The sequence below is a fragment of the Erpetoichthys calabaricus genome, chromosome 1 (assembly GCF_900747795.2).
Source record: "Erpetoichthys calabaricus chromosome 1, fErpCal1.3, whole genome shotgun sequence".
Lineage (NCBI taxonomy): Eukaryota > Metazoa > Chordata > Cladistia > Polypteriformes > Polypteridae > Erpetoichthys > Erpetoichthys calabaricus.
The window spans coordinates 348337660-348357472 of NC_041394.2; the positions used below are offsets into that span (position 1 = coordinate 348337660).

At 44.2% G+C, this 19813-nt stretch overlaps 1 protein-coding gene across 1 annotated transcript in view; it reads left to right on the plus strand.

Moving 5' to 3' along the window:
- The window catches only part of LOC114644701 (zinc finger protein 721-like), a 250513-nt gene that overhangs the window by 224484 nt on the left and 6216 nt on the right, over positions 1-19813 (plus strand). Inside the window, exon 5 of the mRNA XM_051935332.1 lies at positions 9046-9419. Coding sequence (XP_051791292.1) covers positions 9046-9419 — 374 coding nt within the window. The remainder of the gene's footprint in view (positions 1-9045; positions 9420-19813) is intronic.

A 19813-nucleotide genomic window follows, 5' to 3' on the forward strand; every position in this document is an offset into this window, starting at 1 on the left:
TAATTTGCACTATCAAAGTTAAACTTAGCAGTTTTCGTCTTTTCATCTGCACTCTTACAAACACTGAGAACTGTATTACATTATGGTCATGTGACCCTAGTGGTCCAATCACCTCTACACTCTCAGTTCTATCCTGATTACTACAAAATACTAAATCCAGACAGGCTTCACCCCGTGTTGGTGCTTTAACATGCTGTGTTAGAAAACAGTCACTGATTACTTCTAAAAACTCCTGCTCTTATGCTTTGTTATTTACAAGGTTAGCCCAGTTAATATCTGGGTAGTGAACGTGCCCTACAATTAAATTATTCCCCTTGTGACCAAAGCTGCTATACCAGCGCTCAACCCTGGCACACACAAACACAGGAGGCACACTGATAAAACAAATAAGTGTTTTATTTTTCTTTTCTTCGCCTGTGAGCAACACCTTCCCCGTTCCCACAGGCACAACACAGTCCCAAATACAAGCCCACACAATTCTTCTTCTCTTTCTCTTTTCTCCACCACTCCTCCCTGGCATGCTTCATCTACAACCACCTGACTCTGGCTCCCGGACTGGTGGCTGCTGGCTCCTTTTATAGCCCACCCAGAAGTGCTCCAGATGTTTGATGACCTCTTTCCGGTTGCGGCAGAAGAGCCGCCCACACGAACTCAGGAACCAATGCAGCGCCCCCCTGGCAGGACCCCCGGATCCCAACAGGGTTGGAGGGAACTCCATCTCCTATGGAACTCTGCGGGAATCCGAGGCACCACTGCCACCCAGGGGAGCTGCTATTTAGCGTCCGGCCATCCACCACACCCTGTTAAACATGCCTTTTAAATATTACCAAAAAAGATGTGTGTTGAAATTAGTGTCTGCATTGGGTGGTCTGTAGCACACTCCTAAAATAAGACCTCTTTCCCTAATGCTTCACAGGCAAAGCCACACGTCCTCACTAAGGTGGGGCTCGTCATCCAACTGAAGAGGACTTGCGTTTAAATTCTGACATTAACAGCACCCCCCCCCCTTTATCTGTTTTGCCTATTCTTCCTAATAAATGTGTACACTTGTATGTTACACTCATCCCCATCTTTGTTGTTTAGCCAGCATTCTATTACTGCTATAATGTCATAATTATTCGGTGCTGTAAACAACTCCAACTCACTTGTTTTATTTTTTATAATTCTAACATTCATACATGCTATTTTAATGTGTTACTCGTTTTACTTTTACGTTATAATGTTAGGTTACAATTTACATTGCAATGCATTTTTATTTTTACACTATTGTTTGTTCCTCCATGTGCAGTTCTAAACCTGGCCTATCCTTAACTCTCTGTCAGCCCCCATACACTAAACTCCGTTCTGTGGCAACCTTTCTGTTTTAAAGTAAAATGAAATGTTTACACAGGTTACACTTTTATACGACGCACGTCACTTTACAAATGAGTCTTCCTAATCATTCATTCCTTCATCATTTAAACGAGGAACAGAGATTGAAAATCTGGCGGAGGCGCGCAGCTTCGTTTAAGCGAGAGCGAGCGAACGCGCGTGCACGTAACAAGCAGGCAACGGAGACTTCCCCTTGTGACGTCATGAAGTGCGACGAGAACTGTAGTAGGGGTGCGCTTTGTGTTTCTAAACTTGAACAATAATCTGGAGGCAGAGAACGAAACGGTGGGCTGTTGCTGTTGAGTGAGTCGGCCTTCGCCTACCACCAGGTAAGCGATCCGAATTCGGGTCCGACACTTTATGGATGAGGTATTTTTCATTTGCTTTTGTCAGAGTTACGCGAACTCTTAAGGACGCTAATTGAGTTCTTTTCGTCAGTTTGCGGGTCATTGCCCTTCACGTTGACGATTCCCATTCCCCCGTCAAAGTGCCCAGACACCGCGCTGCCGATTCATGTTCATTCTATGTCGTTTATCACCACTCCCGGCTCCAGACCAGTTTGGTAAAGGAGTGTTAGAAACAGCGCATTGGTTTTTGTATTTTCTTTTTTTCATTTAAGAAAGTAAAAGAATAGAATATCTTTATTGTCATTGTAACAAATACAATGAAATTAGGTGCAGTCCCTGCGGTGTCAAAATATAAATAAAATATAATTAAAAAAAAGGATAAGAAGAAATAAGGTAGAACACAAACATTCAACATAAGACCTTATTGCACATGAACACTATTGCACAAGATGTCATCTATTGCACTGCTACATTGGAGGTGATTAGGTGGCATTCAGTGCCCTAATAGCAACAGGGTACAAACTGTTATTCAGTCTGTTAGTCTTTGTTTTGATGCTCCTGTATCTTTGGCCTGATGGCAACAGTTGGATCATGTCATGAGCGGGGTGTGAGGAGTCTTTTAAGAGGTTTTTGGCTTTCCTGAGGCATTGAGAGCTGTGCAGTTCATCCAGAGAGGGTAAAGAGCAGCCGATGATCTGCTGGGCAGTCTTTACGATCTGCTGAAGTGTCTCCTCTGCCCTGTTGTTCAGCTGGAAAACCCCACACAGAGGCAGTAGCACAGGATACTCTCAATAGAGCAGCAATAGAAGGACACCAGCAGTTTTGGGGGGATGTTATTTTTCCTGAGGATTCTCAATAAATAAAGTCTCTGCTGAGCCTTCTTGGCCAGCTCAGCTGTGTTCACACCCCAGGACAGGTCTTCCATGATGTGGACTCCCAGGAAGCAGAAGTCTGGCACCCTCACTACACAGTCCCCTCTGATGTAGAGTGGTTTGATGTCTGTTTTCTTTTTCCTGAAGTCCACAATGTGCTCCTTGGTCTTAATTGTGTTCAGAAGCAGGTTGTTGTCAGTGCGCCACGCTATCAGCCGCTCCACTTCGTCCCTGTAGGCGGACTCATCCTCCCTAGAGATAAGCCCCACCAAAGTGGTGTCGTCTGCAAATTTGACGATGGTGTTGCTGTGGTGGGCAGGGGCGCAGTCATGTGTGTGCAGCGTGAAGAGCAGGGGGCTCAGCACACAGCTCTGAGGAGAGCCAGTGCTGATGGCCGAGGAGATGTGAGGGCCCACCCTAACCCTTTGTGTGCGGTCTGTCAGGAAGTCTTTAATCCATAGACAGGTGGAATAGCAGCTTGCACACCAATCTGTGAGGGAGGATGGTGTTAAAAGCAGAGCTGAAATCAATAAAGATGAGACATGTGTAGCTCCCCTGGTGCTCCAGATGGGACACGGTAGCATGGAGAGCAGGAGCAACAGCGCCCTCAGTAGATCTGTAAGCAAATTGGTGTTCATCAAAGATGGGAGGGATGAAGGACATGATATGACTCCAGACCAATCTCTCAAAACACTTCATCAATACCGGGGTGAGCACTACTGGTCGATAGTCATTCCGGCAGGTTATGGACGATTTTTTTGGTAAAGGGAGTAAGATGGAGGATTTCAGACAAGGAAGATCTGAGGCCTGGGACAGTGACAGGTTAAAGATCTTTGTGAAGAACCCAGCCAGCTGCTCTGCACAGCTCCTCAACACACATCCAGGGACACCGTCGGGACCTGCTGCCTTCCTAGGATTGACAGCCGCGTCTCATCTCTTGCTCCTCCACCCTAAGGGAGGGGGTAATGTTTTTGTGAACTGCTGCTGCGTGTGTAACAGCTGCCTCTGGTAGATCCATCTCAAAGCGAGTAAAGAATTGGTTCAGCTCCTCTGCCATTGAGGCATCACCTTCAGCAGCTCCATGACTGGTCCTGTAGTTGGTGAAGTGCTGGACTCCCTGCCAAACCTGCCTGCTGTTATTAATGTCCAGGTGCTCCTCAATCCTTCTCCTGTAGTCCCTCTTAGCCTTTCTGATGCATCTCTTCAGGTTAGACTGTGTCATGCTGTACAGAGCCTTGTCACCGCACCTAAGGCAGTGTTCCTTTCCTTTAGTAGCCCTGAACCTCTGTTGTCATCCAGGGTTTCTGGTTTGGATAGACATGGATATGTTTCTCAACTGTGATAGTGTCAATACAGGTCTTGATGTAACACAATGCACTGTTGGTGTAGAGTTCCAGGTCTGGACTTTCAAAAATGCCCCAGTTAGTCCTGTTGAAGCAGTCCTGCAGTTGCAGAGAGGCGTCATCAGGCCAGGTTGTGATGGATCTTGTGGTGGTAAGAGCAGATTTGCGGAGAGGGGAGTTTGTAGGAATCCTCAGCAGTGACATGTGGTCAGACTGGGCCAGGTGTGGAAGCTGTTTACCTCCGTAGCCCAGCTTGATGTTTGAGTAGACCTTGTCTAGTGTGTTGGCTCCTCTAGTAGCACACTTTACGTGCTGGTGGTGTTTGGGGAGCACTGCTTTTAAATCGTGATTAAAGTCTCTTGAGATAATCAACACTGCATCAGGGTAATGGCTCTGTTGGCTGCTAATGCTGCTGCATAAATGTCTCAGAGCCAAGTTAGCATTAGCAGCTGGTGGTATGTAAACAACGGTGATCAGATAGATAGATAGATACTTTATTAATCCCAAGGGGAAACTCACATACTCCAGCAGCAGCATACTGAGAAAGAAAATATTACATTAAAGAGTGATAACAATGCAGGTATGACAGACAGACAATAACTTTGTATAATGTTAACGTTTACCCCACCGAGTGGAATTTAAGAGTCACATGGTGTGGGGGAGGAACGATCTCCTCAGTCTGTCAGTGGAGCAGGACAATGACAGCAGTCTATCTCTGAAGCTGCTCCTCAGTCTGGAGATGACACTGTTTAGAGGATGCAGTGGATTCTCCATGATTGACAGGAGCCTGCTCAGCTCCCATCACTCTGCCACAGATGTCAAACTGTCCAGCTCCATGCCAACAATAGAGCCTGCCTTCCTCACCAGATTGTCCAGGCGTGAGGCGTCCCTCTTCTTTATGCTGCCTCCCCAGCACACCACCGCATAGAAGAGGGCGCTCGCCACAACCGTCTGATAGAACATCTGCAGCATCTTATTGCAGATGTTGAAGGACGCCAGCCTTCTAAGGAAGTATAGTCGGCTCTGTCCTCTCTTGCACAGAGCATCAGTATTGGCAGTCCAGTCCAATTTATCATCCAGCTGTACTCTCAGGTATTTATAGGTCTACGCCCTCAGCACACAGTCATCTCTGATGATCACGGTGTCCATGAGGGGCCTGAGCCTCCTAAAATCCACCACCAGCTCCTTGGTTTTGCTGGTATTCAGGTGTAGGTGGTTTGAGTCTCACCATTTAACAAAGTCCTTGATGAGGTTCCTATAATCCTCCTCCTGCCCACTCCTGATGCAGCCCATGATAGCAGTCTCGTCAGCAAACTTTTGCACGTGGCAGGACTCAGAGTTGTATTGGAAGTCATACGTATATAGGCTGAACAGGACTGGAGAAAGTACAGTCCCTTGCGACGCTCCTGTGTTGCTTACCATAATGTCAGACCTGCAGTTCCTGAGACGCACACACTGAGGTCTGTTTGTAAGATAGTCCACAATCCATGCTACCAGGTATGAATCTACTCCCATCTCTATCAGCTTGTCCCTGAGGAGCAGAGGTTGGATGGTGTTGAAGACGCTAGAGAAGTCTAGAAACATAATTCTTACAGCACCACTGCCTCTGTCCAAGTGGGAGAGGGATCGGTGTAGCATATAGATGATGGCATCCTCTGCTCCCACCTTCTCCTGGTATGCGAATTGTTGAGGGTCGAGAGCATGGCAGACCTGTGGCCTCAGGTGGTGAAGCAGCAGCCGCTCCATGGTCTTCATCACATGTGACGTCAGAGCGACAGGCCGGAAGTCATGCAGCTCACCTGGACGTGATACTTTTGGGACTGGGGTGATGCAAGATGTTTTCCAAAGCCTCGGGACTCTCCCCTGTTCCAGGCTCAGGTTGAAGATGCGCTGTAGAGGATTGATCATTGATGTGATCATTATCACATCAAACTCCCGTGATAAATAGATAGGTCTGCATTTCACAGTCATGTACTACGGTAACACACAGTTTAGTCAGCATGCAGCTAATGTGTTTAAAAAATAATTAAATAAAAAAACGCTCCTAGTTGAGAAATTTTTTTATGATTTAAGTTTTACATTAAATATACCTATTGAGTCATTAGAGGTGTATTTTTCATTCTTTTTGTTAAACAATATGGGGTCATACAGTTCACTTTTTCAAATTATTATAATTTTATTAGTAAATGCTTTGCATATTCCAAGAGTCATGTTAAGCCAAATCTCCCGCTGGGGACAAATATGGATTTATTTTTCTATCTGTTATATAGAGTGCCTTTCATATCTGTGTATTTATATACATAAACTTTGATACAAAGTATACAGTGCATCCAGAAAGTATTCACAGCACATCACTTTTTCCACATGTTGTTATGTTACAGCCTTATTCCAAAATGGATTAAATTCATTTTTTTCCTCTGAATTCTACACACAACACCCCATAATGACAACATGAAAAACGTTTACTTGAGGTTTTTGCAAATTTATTAAAGATAAAAAAACTGAGAAATCCCATGTCCATAAGTATTCACAGCCTTTGCTCAATACTTTGTCGATGCACCTTTGGCAGCAATTACAGCCTCAAGTCTTTTTGAATATGATGCCACAAGCTTGGCACACCTATCCTTGGCCAGTTTCGCCCATTCCTCTTTGCAGCACCTCTCAAGCTCCATCAGGTTGGATGGGAAGCGTCGGTGCACAGCCATTTTAAGATCTCTCCAGAGATGTTCAATCGGATTCAAGTCTGGGCTCTGGCTGGGCCACTCAAGGACATTCACAGAGTTGTCCTGAAGCCACTCCTTTGATATCTTGGCTGTGTGCTTAGGGTCGTTGTCCTGCTGAAAGATGAACCGTCGCCCCAGTCTGAGGTCAAGAGCGCTCTGGAGCAGGTTTTCATCCAGGATGTCTCTGTACATTGCTGCAGTCATCTTTCCCTTTATCCTGACTAGTCTCCCAGTCCCTGCCGCTGAAAAACATCCTCACAGCATGATGCTGCCACCACCATGCTTCACTGTAGGGATGGTATTGGCCTGGTGATGAGCGGTGCCTGGTTTCCTCCAAACGTGACGCCTGGCATTCACAGCAAAGAGTTCAGTCTTTGTCTCATCATACCAGAAAATTTTCTTTCTCATGGTCTGAGAGTCCTTCAGGTGCCTTTTGGCAAACTCCAGGCGGGCTGCCATGTCCCTTTTACTAAGGAGTGGTTTCCGTCTGGCCACTCTAATATACAGGCCTGATTGGTGGATTGCTGCAGAGATGGTTGTCCTTCTGGAAGGTTCTCCTCTTTCCACAGAGGACCTCTGGAGCTCTGACAGTGTGACCATTGGGTTCTTGGTCACATCCCTGACTAAGGCCCTTCTCCCCCGATCGCTCAGTTTAGATGGCCGGCCAGCTCTAGGAAGAGTCCTGGTGGTTTCAAACTTCTTCCACTTACGGATGATGGAGGCCACTGTGCTCATTGGGACCTTCAAAGCAGCAGAAATTTTTCTGTAACCTTCCTCAGATTTGTGCCTCGAGACAATCCTGTCTAGGAGGTCTACAGACAATTCCTTTGACTTCTTGCTTGGTTTGTGCTCTGACATGAACCGTCAACTGTGGGACCTTATATAGACAGGTGTGTGCCTTTCCAAATCATGTCCAGTCAACTGAATTTACCACAGGTGGACTCCAATGAAGCTGCAGAAACATCTCAAGGATGATCAGGTGAAACAGGATGAACCTGAGCTCAATTTTGAACTTCATGGCAAAGGCTGTGAATACTTATGTACATGTGCTTTCTCAGTTTTTTTATTTTTAATAAATTTGCAAAAACCTCAAGTAAACATTTTTCACGTTGTCATTATGGGGTGTTGTGTGCAGAATTCTGAGGAAAAAAATTAATTTAATCCATTTTGGAATAAAATGTGGAAAAAGTGATGTGCTGTGAATACTTTCCAGATGCACTGTATGTGTATTCATGTATAATATCTATAATATAAAACGTAATACTAATAGTTTTTAAAATGCACTTTAAATTGAATAGAGGTTAAAAGCTCTTAATAACCTAATAGATTTTCTTAACTGTTTGTTTCGTTGGCTTCACAAACTTGTTAGTGTAGTTGAGTTACTAAATCTGTCTGAGTTCACAAACTATGGCATCCTTTTGGGAAAGCCTAATTTTATAAGTATAACATTTATCTAATAATATAACTAATTGTATAGTCCGTACCTAAGCTAACTGATGCATTTGAGAGGGTCTTTCTTTCTTGTCCTCACAGGTGGCGCAGTGGTAGTGCTGCTGCTTTGCAGTAAGGAGACTGTTGGAAGATTGTGGGTTCGCTTCCCGGTTCCTCCCTGTGTGGACAGCACTTTGAGTACTGAGAAAAGCGCTATATAAATGTAATGAATTATTATTTTATTATTCTTTCTTTCTTTCTTTCTTTCTTTCTTTCTTTCTTTCTTTCTTTCTTTCTTTCTTTCTTTCTTTCAAAAAAGAGTTAATAATTACATAGTAATAATAAGGTCTTGTAGCGCCTCTACAGAGCACACAAGCATTGCTTGCATTGAAGAACTCGGCCATTTTATTAACTGAATTTTACCTGTGCACGGTAAGATTTTTTTTGTTTCCTAAATGGTGCCTCATAGCATACTGACTGCTTTGTCACTTTATCAGACACCATATTATGCTGCCTGATGTCAGTGATGACCGCTATATATAATAAGGTCTGCTTGATTTTCACACTGTAAGTTTGACTTAATAAATCCCACTTTGCTGCTTTGATTCCACTAGGAGCAGACGCTGATACAGCGCATTTCCACACCCACCACATGACAAACCAACTCGGGTTGTCATTGAAATTCAATAAGCACGTCTTCAGTTCAAATAATATATGGAGCAAATCCAGACACCGGAGATTCAAAACTTGTAGCTTTAAACACATTTCATGTAAGCCAAGAAGTGAGTACTGGTAGGCCCCAACTGTGTGAGGTGGCTCTCGTCATGGCTTTAGGGTCTTTCTCTTAACTGTCTGAATTAACAAACTGTAAGTGAGGAAGTGCTATAAAAAGAAACAGCAATATCTTTACATCTGATTGGTGTATTTACAATGAGATTAAATCCTGTCCTTTTCACAGAAAGGAAGAAACAGCTGCCGTTTACCATAACGCCAAGATGCATGTGAAAGAGGATATGTGTGGGGCTGAAATAAATACCATGGAGTTAACAATTGCAAATATTAAAAAAGAGGACTGGGAAGAGGAGTCTGTTCACCCTAACAAGGAGTGCCCCCAGGTTAAGGAGGAGGATTATAAGATGGAAACTGTAGACATTAAAGGAGAGGCTGAGGAGACGTCTGTCAGCATCGAGACGCACCAACGAGAAATCATGAAGGATGACAATGTCAAGTTGACGTCTGAATCATTGCAGCCTGACACAGAGACGTCTGAGGACATTTTGCCTGTCAGAACTCGGAAAGGGCAACCACCACGTACACATCAGTCCAGCAAAAGTAAGTGTGAAATAAATGTCTTAAGTTTTATGGTTGTGATTACAGACCTAAAAGGGAGGTCTCCTGCACTTTACGTGAAACTTTTCAGTGAGGTTTAAGTGATAAGTTGAGTATATTTCAAGTTGAAGTTATTTCTTCACAACCATGGTATGTGTTAATTTGTCACATGAAAAGTGTTAAACTTACTAAATATGTTTATTTTTCTACCTAAATATTATCACACGTTGATAATATAGGAGTTTTGAGATTTTACACAATATTTTTGTGGGATTTAGCCATTTTAAAATGACACCAGCTGTGTGCTTCAACTTCTTGCTTGTCTACCTCCATGGCACCCTTCAGCCTCATTGACGTGGTTTACTCCACCGTATACTTTTCACCTCCAAACATTATCTCCAAGTGCTGTGATTGACGTTGAATTTTCATACCCTTCTTTGAGTTGCTGCCTTTGTTCTGTAGATAGTCACATGATCACTCGCAGTCTCCACCCTTCCAACATAATAAGGCGTACCGGCGGTGACGATTAATATCGTGGGGGACTAATTATGTGTTTTAGTCCACACAAAGAGTGAGTATGGCACAATGGAATCCAATTTATTTACATTTTCGGTTTTCACCGTTTTTATTTTTCCTCGATTTGGATTTTTGGGTTTTTACGTTTTTTGTTTGTTTTTAACTGTAAGAAAGTAGTAACAGCTACGACAAAACAAACACTGAAGAAATGGCACTCTACATTTCTTTTAATGGAACAGCACACTAGCACAACTGAACCTTATTTTGCAGTTCCATTCATCAGGTAGGAGCCCAGATCCTCCATGATGCTGTATGCTGAGACTGCAGTAGGACAGCGAGTACCCTCCTGAATTGTAAGAGCTGTTTCTAGTTTGATGCATCCTTCTGAGATGAAGGCAAACTTCACTTTTAGGATGGAGGAAATTTGTTACAGCTCAGGCTGTAACAAATATCCTCCATCCTAAAAGTGAAGTTTGTCTTCTTCTCAGACAGAAAGAACTCTGTAGAGTTGAATTTGTTCAGCGAGGTACCCTGCTGATTTGAAGCAGCTATTCCACCTGATGTTTCCTGCCTTGGGGCTTCTTGAAAAAGGCAGACTTTACGGACATCACTAGTGATGCAGCCTCAATAAAGTATTTGTAGTGCTGCCAGGTCTCTCCCACCAAACTGATGACATGACACAAGCAGGTTGAATGTGCACCGTTAGGCAGAACCCCTTTTAAAACTTCCTGGTATGCTTTCAGGCAGTGTGATGCATTGTGGGTAACCACTGCTAAAATGTCATTCAGATTCAGCAGGTTGTTGTGAAGGAACTGGAGTGCTGCTGCCTGTGAAAAGCTCTCCATAAAGAAAACATCTGCCAGAAAGTCTTCAGTACCTGTAATTGTAATTATGTAAATTATTTCTTAAATGTTCACAGATTGAAAACGTGCATCATTACATCTGTAGCTTGTGGGGAACAGCCTGGACACAGACAGGCAGACACATTCATGTCACCCAACACACGTTTTATTTACAACTATTACTATTTCCAATTGTGCCACACAACCCACAGACTTCCCCAAAGTTCAGGCCAAACCACGATGCCTCACTCTTCAGGCCGCCTCCTGTCTCTCCTTCCAAGACCTTGTCCTCTTCCACCCGACTCCAGCCTCGAATGAAGGGAGGCGGCCCCTTTTAGCTCTACCCGGATGTGTTCCAGGTGTGCACTGGCAGTCTCCCGCGGACACGCCCCAGTGTGGCGGAAGTGCTGGCTGTCTCCCCGGAAGCACTCCGGGTGTTCCCTCTCTTCTTCCCCCCAGCTCTTCCTGGTGTGTGGCAGTAGTGCTGGGGTCCAGGGTCCTTTAGGCATGGGGACGCCCCCTGGCGGTGACCACGGGCCCCTACAGGGTTGGGCTTCCAAGCCCTGTACTCGTGGTCCCCAATACAACCAGGGCGGACACCCCCTTGCAGTCTGGAGGAGGAATTAACCCTCCTCCTGTCTTCCTGGGCGTGAACCCCCGCTGGGTGCCACAAGCTTCATCTGCCTCATATCTTAAAATAATTACGAAGCAAAAGCGAACTAATTTGCAAGATGCTATATCCAGGAATTAAAAAGAAAAAAAGAAAGAGATACCCGGTTTTAAGGGCTCGCTGCATCTGAGGAGTACGCCCGCTGCTCTTCTGTTATAAACTCACAAATCCAATCCTGTGCAGAAGAGTCAAATGTGGACCTTGTGTGCCTCATCACCACGACACAAAACATTTATTAAATCTTGAAACATCATTGTTAATTTTTAAAGGGAACCCATTAACAACCAGTGCCGTTTGCTAATAACATTTTTCTATGGGAAAGACTGTTAATACTGGTTAAACGGTTAAATGATTCACAGTAAATACATCACATACAATTTGAACTGCCTACATAAAAGAATTACCATACACCCAAATGTTTGCTCACCTATCCCTATGATTAGAACGCTGTGGTCCCGGCTATCAGTGGTTTCATCAACTACAACATGTATTCTCTTGCCACAAATCTTTCGAAGAACGGCATCCATATGTTGTTCAAAGACACGGGGGAAATGAGTTTGACAAAGGCTGCTGTCATTTTCAAACAGCGCGCCTCCTTGTTTACAATGCTTAATAAAGAAAGAACACATCTTCATCATTTTTCCGAGCGGTATGTCTGACTCGCATTGACACAAACTGGCGTCTTGCATCTGACGATTTTGTTGTTTCACTTTTTGATCTGAATTTCTCCTTGTTTTTGAGATGGGTTTTAGATTCGTCGTGGTCATTGCGAGTATCTTTTCGTGTCTGGTCTATGGCAGGCTGGCAAAACTTGCAGAAACGTTGTTGTCCAGATTCGTAAAAGTCATCGGGAAATTGTTGTGCCCTCAATTTTGCAGTTAAGCTCGTGTTTCTTAGTATTTTCGACGTAGTTAGGGTATCTGATCCTGCTCGCTTTGACATTTCTGTCTCGTGCAGTTTGCTAATTTGAGTGCCTTTAATGAGATAACTTACAGGAAACACGCGCACAAACAGATAAGAGGCACAACTGGATTTCTACAAAGAATTGCGTTCGCTTCAAAAACAACAAACTAGAAAATAGTATCTGAATGATAGACCTACAGATTATTCAGTCGTTTAATTTATTTGGAAGTTTTGTAACAGTCACCCCTTCAGTCTCTAAATTTCGCACATTTCTGTTTTTAAATCTAAAATCCATTTTTAAGCGTTTAATCCGTGATTCCGGATCACAGAAATCATAGGGCTCCGACTGAGGTTCTCCTCCATTTCAGATTGATGTACTTCAGCCCACCATGTGGGTCCCATTTGAAGTAATTTACGTTGAGCCTTGACTGGGGGATGGGGGGGTGTTGTATTTCAGCCAGCGTTCCTCACCTGGCTGGGGCTAAAATGACATTTTCATGTCTTCCCTTTTCATTTTTGATTTCTTTGTTAATGTTTACATTGTTGATTATGCAGTTTTCGTAGGTTTAATTTTTTTTTTTGTGGGTAGTTCTCCAGAAGGTGGGGCCACCTGCCCGTTACTGCAAATGGACTACCCTCACCTCTATTAAGGCAAAGGACAATCCTCGGCCCCTTACGGTTCATTTGAATGCATTTGGGAGATGGTTTAATTGTTTCTTCTGTGCTTTGTAATTTATATCACCATTTTCCTCTCTGTGTTTTAACTTCAGTTCCTGATTCTTGTTTTTGGACTTTTTCACTTGGATTGCCTTGAATTTTCAGACAACTCCCCTTTGCCTTTTGTGCTCCACGAAACTTACTTTTCTGAAGAATAAATCTGTTTATTTTATAAAGATCCTATGTTTTTGCCCTTGTTACTAGCCGACTTTTGGTGGTTTCCACCTCTAGTGAGCATTTTTGACGTATTTCAGGACATTGTGCTTGTGAAATCTTGAGCTCATAACATGGGGGGAAAATGCTTGGGGCTTCCTCTGCTAAAGTCCCTAGTAAATCAGTGCTATCGTTCCCTGCGCTCCAAAGCCCCTAAGCTGTGTACTTCGAACAATCGGATGGATGCAACTTACAGTACCAGTTATTTGATAAGTTGCTTTAACTTTTAGATCCATCGTGCCAAGCCAGTGGCTTTAAACACACAGTCGTTTTTATTTTCTTTCAATGTACAGGGAGATTCACTAGAAAGACTCCCGTTAGGATGAAGCAGTCTGAACCAAAAAAATCCGCTCTGTACCTTGATGTTTGTGTAATCGATTGCATTACATGTGATGCTGGAAGTGGTTTCCATTTTCTGCTAGACACATTTCGACGTGGCGCTCCATGTTCCTAAACAAATCGGCAAGTGTCTCAGGTGGGGAGTAGCAGCAATTTCACATTGGATGTTTTCCTTCAAATCTTCCACGGTGTGAGGCTTGTTCTGATAGATAGAACAAAAGCCTATATAGATACCCCAAAGCCAGATTGAAATGTTATTTACCTTATTACAGCGTAAAGTCGTAAGTAGACTGCAGAGCTTCCTCTGTTTAATCGACACGGGCACGCTGACTCCGTACATGTGTACTGAAGTGACTTTAGCAGCAGGTGGAAGCTCTTGTCGCACTTTACGCAACTGTCTGCTTTTGTACAGAAATGGGTCTACAAGCTTTATGACCACAGTCTTGGAAAGTCTTTTCCTGTAGAACGACTGTGATCTTTTCCTGAATAAGGAGTGGCATTGCACAAGTCGTTTGTCAGTATGCCCGTGTCGATCAAACCCAGGAAGCTCTGCAGTCTACTTTGACTTTACACTGTAGGAAGATAAGTAAATAACATTCGATCTGCTGCTTTTACAAGTAGTCTATAAATGTTTTTTATATAAAGACCATCACAAAACATAATTAAAAACAGGACTTTGCATGATACCTTGGCGAGCTCTGCAAGCTGCACTGTTTCGTTGAAGGACAGGTGTAGGGCAGACTGACTGGCAGGATGACCCCCGACCTCTTGGCACATCCAAATGGTGCCATTTTTCTTTCACCTTTATGCCTGGTGCAGTACAGTAGTATTTCAGCAGTGACATTACGTTTATTGGATTAACAGAAAATATGCAATTTGCATCATAACAAAATTAGACAGGTGCATAAATGTGGGCCCCCCAACAGAGATATGACATCAATACTTAGTTGAGCCTCCTCTTCAAATATAACGGACGCTTCTAGACGCTGTCCTCCTATAGCCTTTGATGAGTGTCTGGATTCTGGTTGGAGGTATTTCTGACCATTCTTCATACAAAATCTCTCCAGTTCAGTTCAATTTCATGGCTGCCGAGCATGAACAGCCTGCTTCAAATCATCCCATAGATTTTCGATGATATTCAAGTCAGGGGACTGTGACGGCCATTCCAGAACATTGTACTTCTCCCTCTGCATGAATGCCTTTGTAGATTTTGAACTGTGTTTTGGGTCATTGTCTTGTTGGAATATCCAACCCCTGCGTAACTTCAACTTTGTGACTGATGCTTGAACATTATCCTGAAGAATTTGTTGATATCAGGTTGAAATCCTCCGACCCTCGACTTGAACAAGGGCCCCAGTCCCTGAACTAGCCACGCAGCCCCACAGCATCATGGAACCTCCACCAAATTTGACAGTACGTAGCAGGTGTTTCTCTTGTAATGTGGTGTTCTTCTTCCGTCATACAAAGCACTTTTTGTTATGACCAAATAACTCCATTTTTGTCTCATCAGTCCAAAGCACTTTGTTCCAAAATGAATCTGGCTTGTCTAAATGAGTATTTGCATACAACAAGCGACTCTGTTTGTGGCGTGAGTGCAGAAAGGGCTTCTTTCTCAATTCCCTGCCATACAGATGTTCTTTGTGCAAATTGTGCTGAATTGTAGAACGATGCACAGATACACCATCTGCAGCAAGATGTTCTTGCAGGTCTTTGGAGGTGATCTGTGGGTTGTCTGTAACCATTCTCACAATCCTGCTGATATGCCACTCCTGTATTTGTCTTGGCCCGCCAGACCTGCTGGGTTTAACAGTAACTGCCTGTGGCCTTCCATTTCCTGACTCCATTCCTTACAGCTGAAACTGACAGTTTAAACCTCTAAGATAGCTTTTTGTGGCCTTCCCCTAAACCAGGAGACTCAACAATCTTTGTTTTCAGATCTTTGGAGAGTTGCTTTGAGGATCCCATGCTGTCACTCTTCAGAGGAGAGTCAAAGGGAAGCACAACTTGCAATTGACCACCTTAAATACCTTTATATCTCATGATTGGACACACCTGTCTATGAAGTTCAAGGCCTAATGAGCTAATCCAACCAATTTGGTGTTACAAGTAATCAGCATTGAGCAGTGACAGACATTCAAATCAGCAAAATTACAAGGGGACTCACATTTGTGCACAGACAGTTTTTCACATTTGATTTAATTTCATACAACTAAATACTGCGTCACTAAAAATCTTTGTTTGGAAAACACCACAGTACTCAGATGTTCCTAGGAAATGAAACACAGACCACTGTTATCTTTTTTGTTGAAAGGAGAGTCAATTATTATGCAGGGGTTCCCAAACGTTTTCATATGACTGTAGGTATAACTCTCTGTATCTCTCTCACTCTACATGTACAGTATATATCTATATCTATATATGTGTAGTTGGAGATCCACAATGGGAGAGAATGAATCACATATCATAAAGTAGTTTTTTACTCCTGAGCTTTCATCAGAGGATAATGATTAGACATACAAGAATTGAAGGCAATATATAGCAAAATGAGGTGGGGAAGGATTTGGGGGTAGGTAAGTGTGTGGTGTGGGGGACAGGGGGTAATGAGGTGGGGTCACAAACCTTCACTTCTGTGTATATATATATATATATATATATATATATATATAATAGTATACAGTGCATCCAGAAAGTATTCACAGCGCATCACTTTTTCCACATTTTGTTATGTTACAGCCTTATTCCAAAATGGATTAAATTCATTTTTTTCCTCAGAATTCTACACACAACACCCCATAATGACAACGTGAAAAACGTTTACTTGAGGTTTTTGCAAATTTATTAAAAATAAAAGAACTGAGAAATCCCATGTACATAAGTAGACAGATAGATAGATAGATACTTTATTAATCCCAAGGGGAAATTCACATACTCCAGAAGCAGCATACTGAGAAAGAACAATATTAAATTAAAGAGTGATAAAAATGCAGGTATAACAGACAGACAATAACTTTGTATAATGTTAACGTTTACCCCCCCGTAGCCCCAACACCGAGAGTGGAATTGAAGAGTCGCATATGTGTCGCAATGTGTATTTCCCCTTGGGATTAATAAAGTATTAAAGTATCTATGTATCTATCATAGTGTGGGGAGGAACGATCTCCTCAGTGTGTCAGTGGAGCAGGATGGTGACAGCAGTCTGTCTCTGAAGCTGCTCCTCTGTCTGGAGATGATCCTCTTCAGTGGATGCAGTGGATTCTCCATGATTGACAGGAGTCTGCTCAGCGCCTGTTGCTCTGCCACAGATGTCAAACTGTCCAGCTCCATGCCTACAATGGAGCCTGCCTTCCTCACCAGTGTATCCAGGCGTGAGGCGTCCCTCTTCTTTATGCTGCCTCCCCAGTACACCACTGCGTAGAAGAGGGCGCTCGCCACAACTGTCTGATAGAACATCTGCAGCATCTTATTGCAGATGTTGAAGGACGCCAGTCTTCTAAGGAAGTATTCACAGCCTTTGCTCAATACTTTGTCGATGCACCTTTGGCAGCAATTACAGCCTCAAGTCTTTTTGAATATGATGCCACAAGCTTGGCACATCTATCCTTGGCCAGTTTCGCCCATTCCTCTTTGCAGCACCTCTCAAGCTCCATCAGGTTGGACGGGAAGCGTCGGTGCACAGTCATTTTAAGATCTCTCCAGAGATGTTCAATCGGATTCAAGTCTGGGCTCTGGCTGGGCCACTCAAGGACATTCACAGAGTTGTCCTGAAGCCACTCCTTTGATATCTTGGCTGTGTGCTTAGGGTCGTTGTCCTGCTGAAAGATGAATCGTTGCCCCAGTCTGAGGTCAAGAGCACTCTGGAGCAGGTTTTCATCCAGGATGTCTCTGTACATTGCTGCAGTCATCTTTCCCTTTATCCTGACTAGTCTTCCAGTTCCTGCCGCTGAAAAACATCCCCACAGCATGATGCCGCCACCACCATGCTTCACTGTAGGGATGGTATTGGCCTGGTGATGAGCAGTGCCTGGTTTTCTCTAAACGTGACGCCTGGCATTCACACCAAAGAGTTCAATCTTTGTCTCATCAGACCAGAGAATTTTCTTTCTCATGGTCTGAGAGCCAGCTTCTGTAGCCAAGGATCGGACCGCCAAGGTCCCTGCCTTCGGCCACCACCCAACTCACACTGCACCCGACGTCCTTGGCCCCTCTCATAGATGGTGAGCCCATGGGAAGGGGGACCCACATTGCCTCTTCGGGCTGTGCCCGGCCGAGCCCCATGGGTGCAGGCCCAGCCACCAGGCGCTCGCCATCGAGCTCCACCTCCAGGCCTGGCTCCAGAGGGGGGCCCCGGTGACCCACATCCGGGCAAGGGAAAACGCTGTCCAAAGTTTTCTTTCATCATAGGAGGTTTGAACCGCTCTTTGTCTCATCCCTCACCTAGGACCAGTTTGCCTTGGGTGACCCTACCAGGGGCATAAAGCCCCGGACGACAGAGCTCCTAGGATCATTTGGACACGCAAACCCCTCCACCACGATAAGGTGGCGGTTAAAGGAGGGGTAATGCGGGCTCTGCATCGGTCTGTCGTGGTGAAAAAGGAGCTGAGCCACAAGGCAAAGCTCTCAATTTACCAGTCGATCTATGTTCCTACCCTCACCTATGGTCATGAGCTATGGGTAGTGACCGAAAGAACGAGATCACGAATACAAGCGGCTGAAATGAGTTTCCTCCGCAGGGTGTCTGGGCTTTCCCTTAAAGATAGGGTGAGAAGCTCAGTCATCCGGGAGGGGCTCAGAGTAGAGCCGCTGCTCCTCCGCATCGAGAGGAGTCAGATGAGGTGGCTCGGGCATCTGATCAGGATGCCTCCTGGACGCCTCCCTGGTGAGGTGTTCCGGGCACATCCAACCGGGAGGAGGCCCCGGGGAAGACCCAGGACACACTGGAGGGACTATGTCTCTCAGCTGGCCTGGGAACGCCTTGGGATTCTCCCGGAAGAGCTAGAAGAAGTGGCCGGGGAGAGGGAAGTCTGGGCTTCTCTGCTCAAGCTGCTGCCCCCGCAAACCGACCTCGGATAAGCTGGAAGAGGATGGATGGATGGTCTGAGAGTCCTTCAGATGCCTTTTGACAAACTCCAGGTGGGCTGCCATGTGCCTTTTACTAAGGAGTGGCTTCCGTCTGGCCACTCTACCATACAGGCCTGATTGGTGGATTGCTGCAGAGATGGTTGTCCTTCTGGAAGGTTCTCCTCTTTCCACAGAGGACCTCTGGAGCTCTGACAGAGTGACCATCGGGTTCTTGGTCACCTCCCTGACTAAGGCCCTTCTCCCCCGATCGCTCAGTTTAGATGGCCGGCCAGCTCTAGGAAGAGTCCTGGTGGTTTCCAACTTCTTCCACTTACGGATGATGGAGGCCACTGTGCTCATTGGGACCTTCAAAGCAGCAGAAATTTTTCTGTAACCTTCCCCAAATTTGTGCCTCGAGACAATCCTGTCTCGGAGGTCTACAGACAATTCCTTTGACTTCATGCTTGGTTTGTGCTCTGACATGAACTGTCAACTGTAGGACCTTATATAGACAGGTGTGTGCCTTTCCAAATCATGTCCAGTGAACTGAATTTACCACATGTGGACTCCAATTAAGCTGCAGAAACATCTCAAGGATGATCAGGGGAAACAGGATGATCCTGAGCTCAATTTTGAGCTTCATGGCAAAGGCTGTGAATACTTATGTACACGTGATTTCTCCATTTTTTTATTTTTAATAAATTTGCAAAAACCTCAAGTAAACTTTTTTCACGTTGTCATTATGGGGTGTTGTGTGTAGAATTCTGAGGAAAAAAATGAATTTAATCCATTTTGGAATAAGGCTGTAACATAACAAAATGTGGAAAAAGAGATGCGCTGTGAATACTTTCCGGATGCACTGTATATATATATATATATATATATGTGTATATATATATATATATATATATATATATATGTGTATATATATAAATAATCTATTATTAAAAAAAAAACTTTTTTTTTTTTCCCGGGGACGAGATATGACCTTTTGAAGAGAGACAGAGAGACACTTTCATGTCCCGTGAAACAGACAAGTCTTGTCATACTTACAACCTTCAGACCCAAGTCCCATGATACACATGCAGAGCAGGTTAGAGATAATGGAAGTAGGAAAATTCAAAAGTCTCCAAAAATGA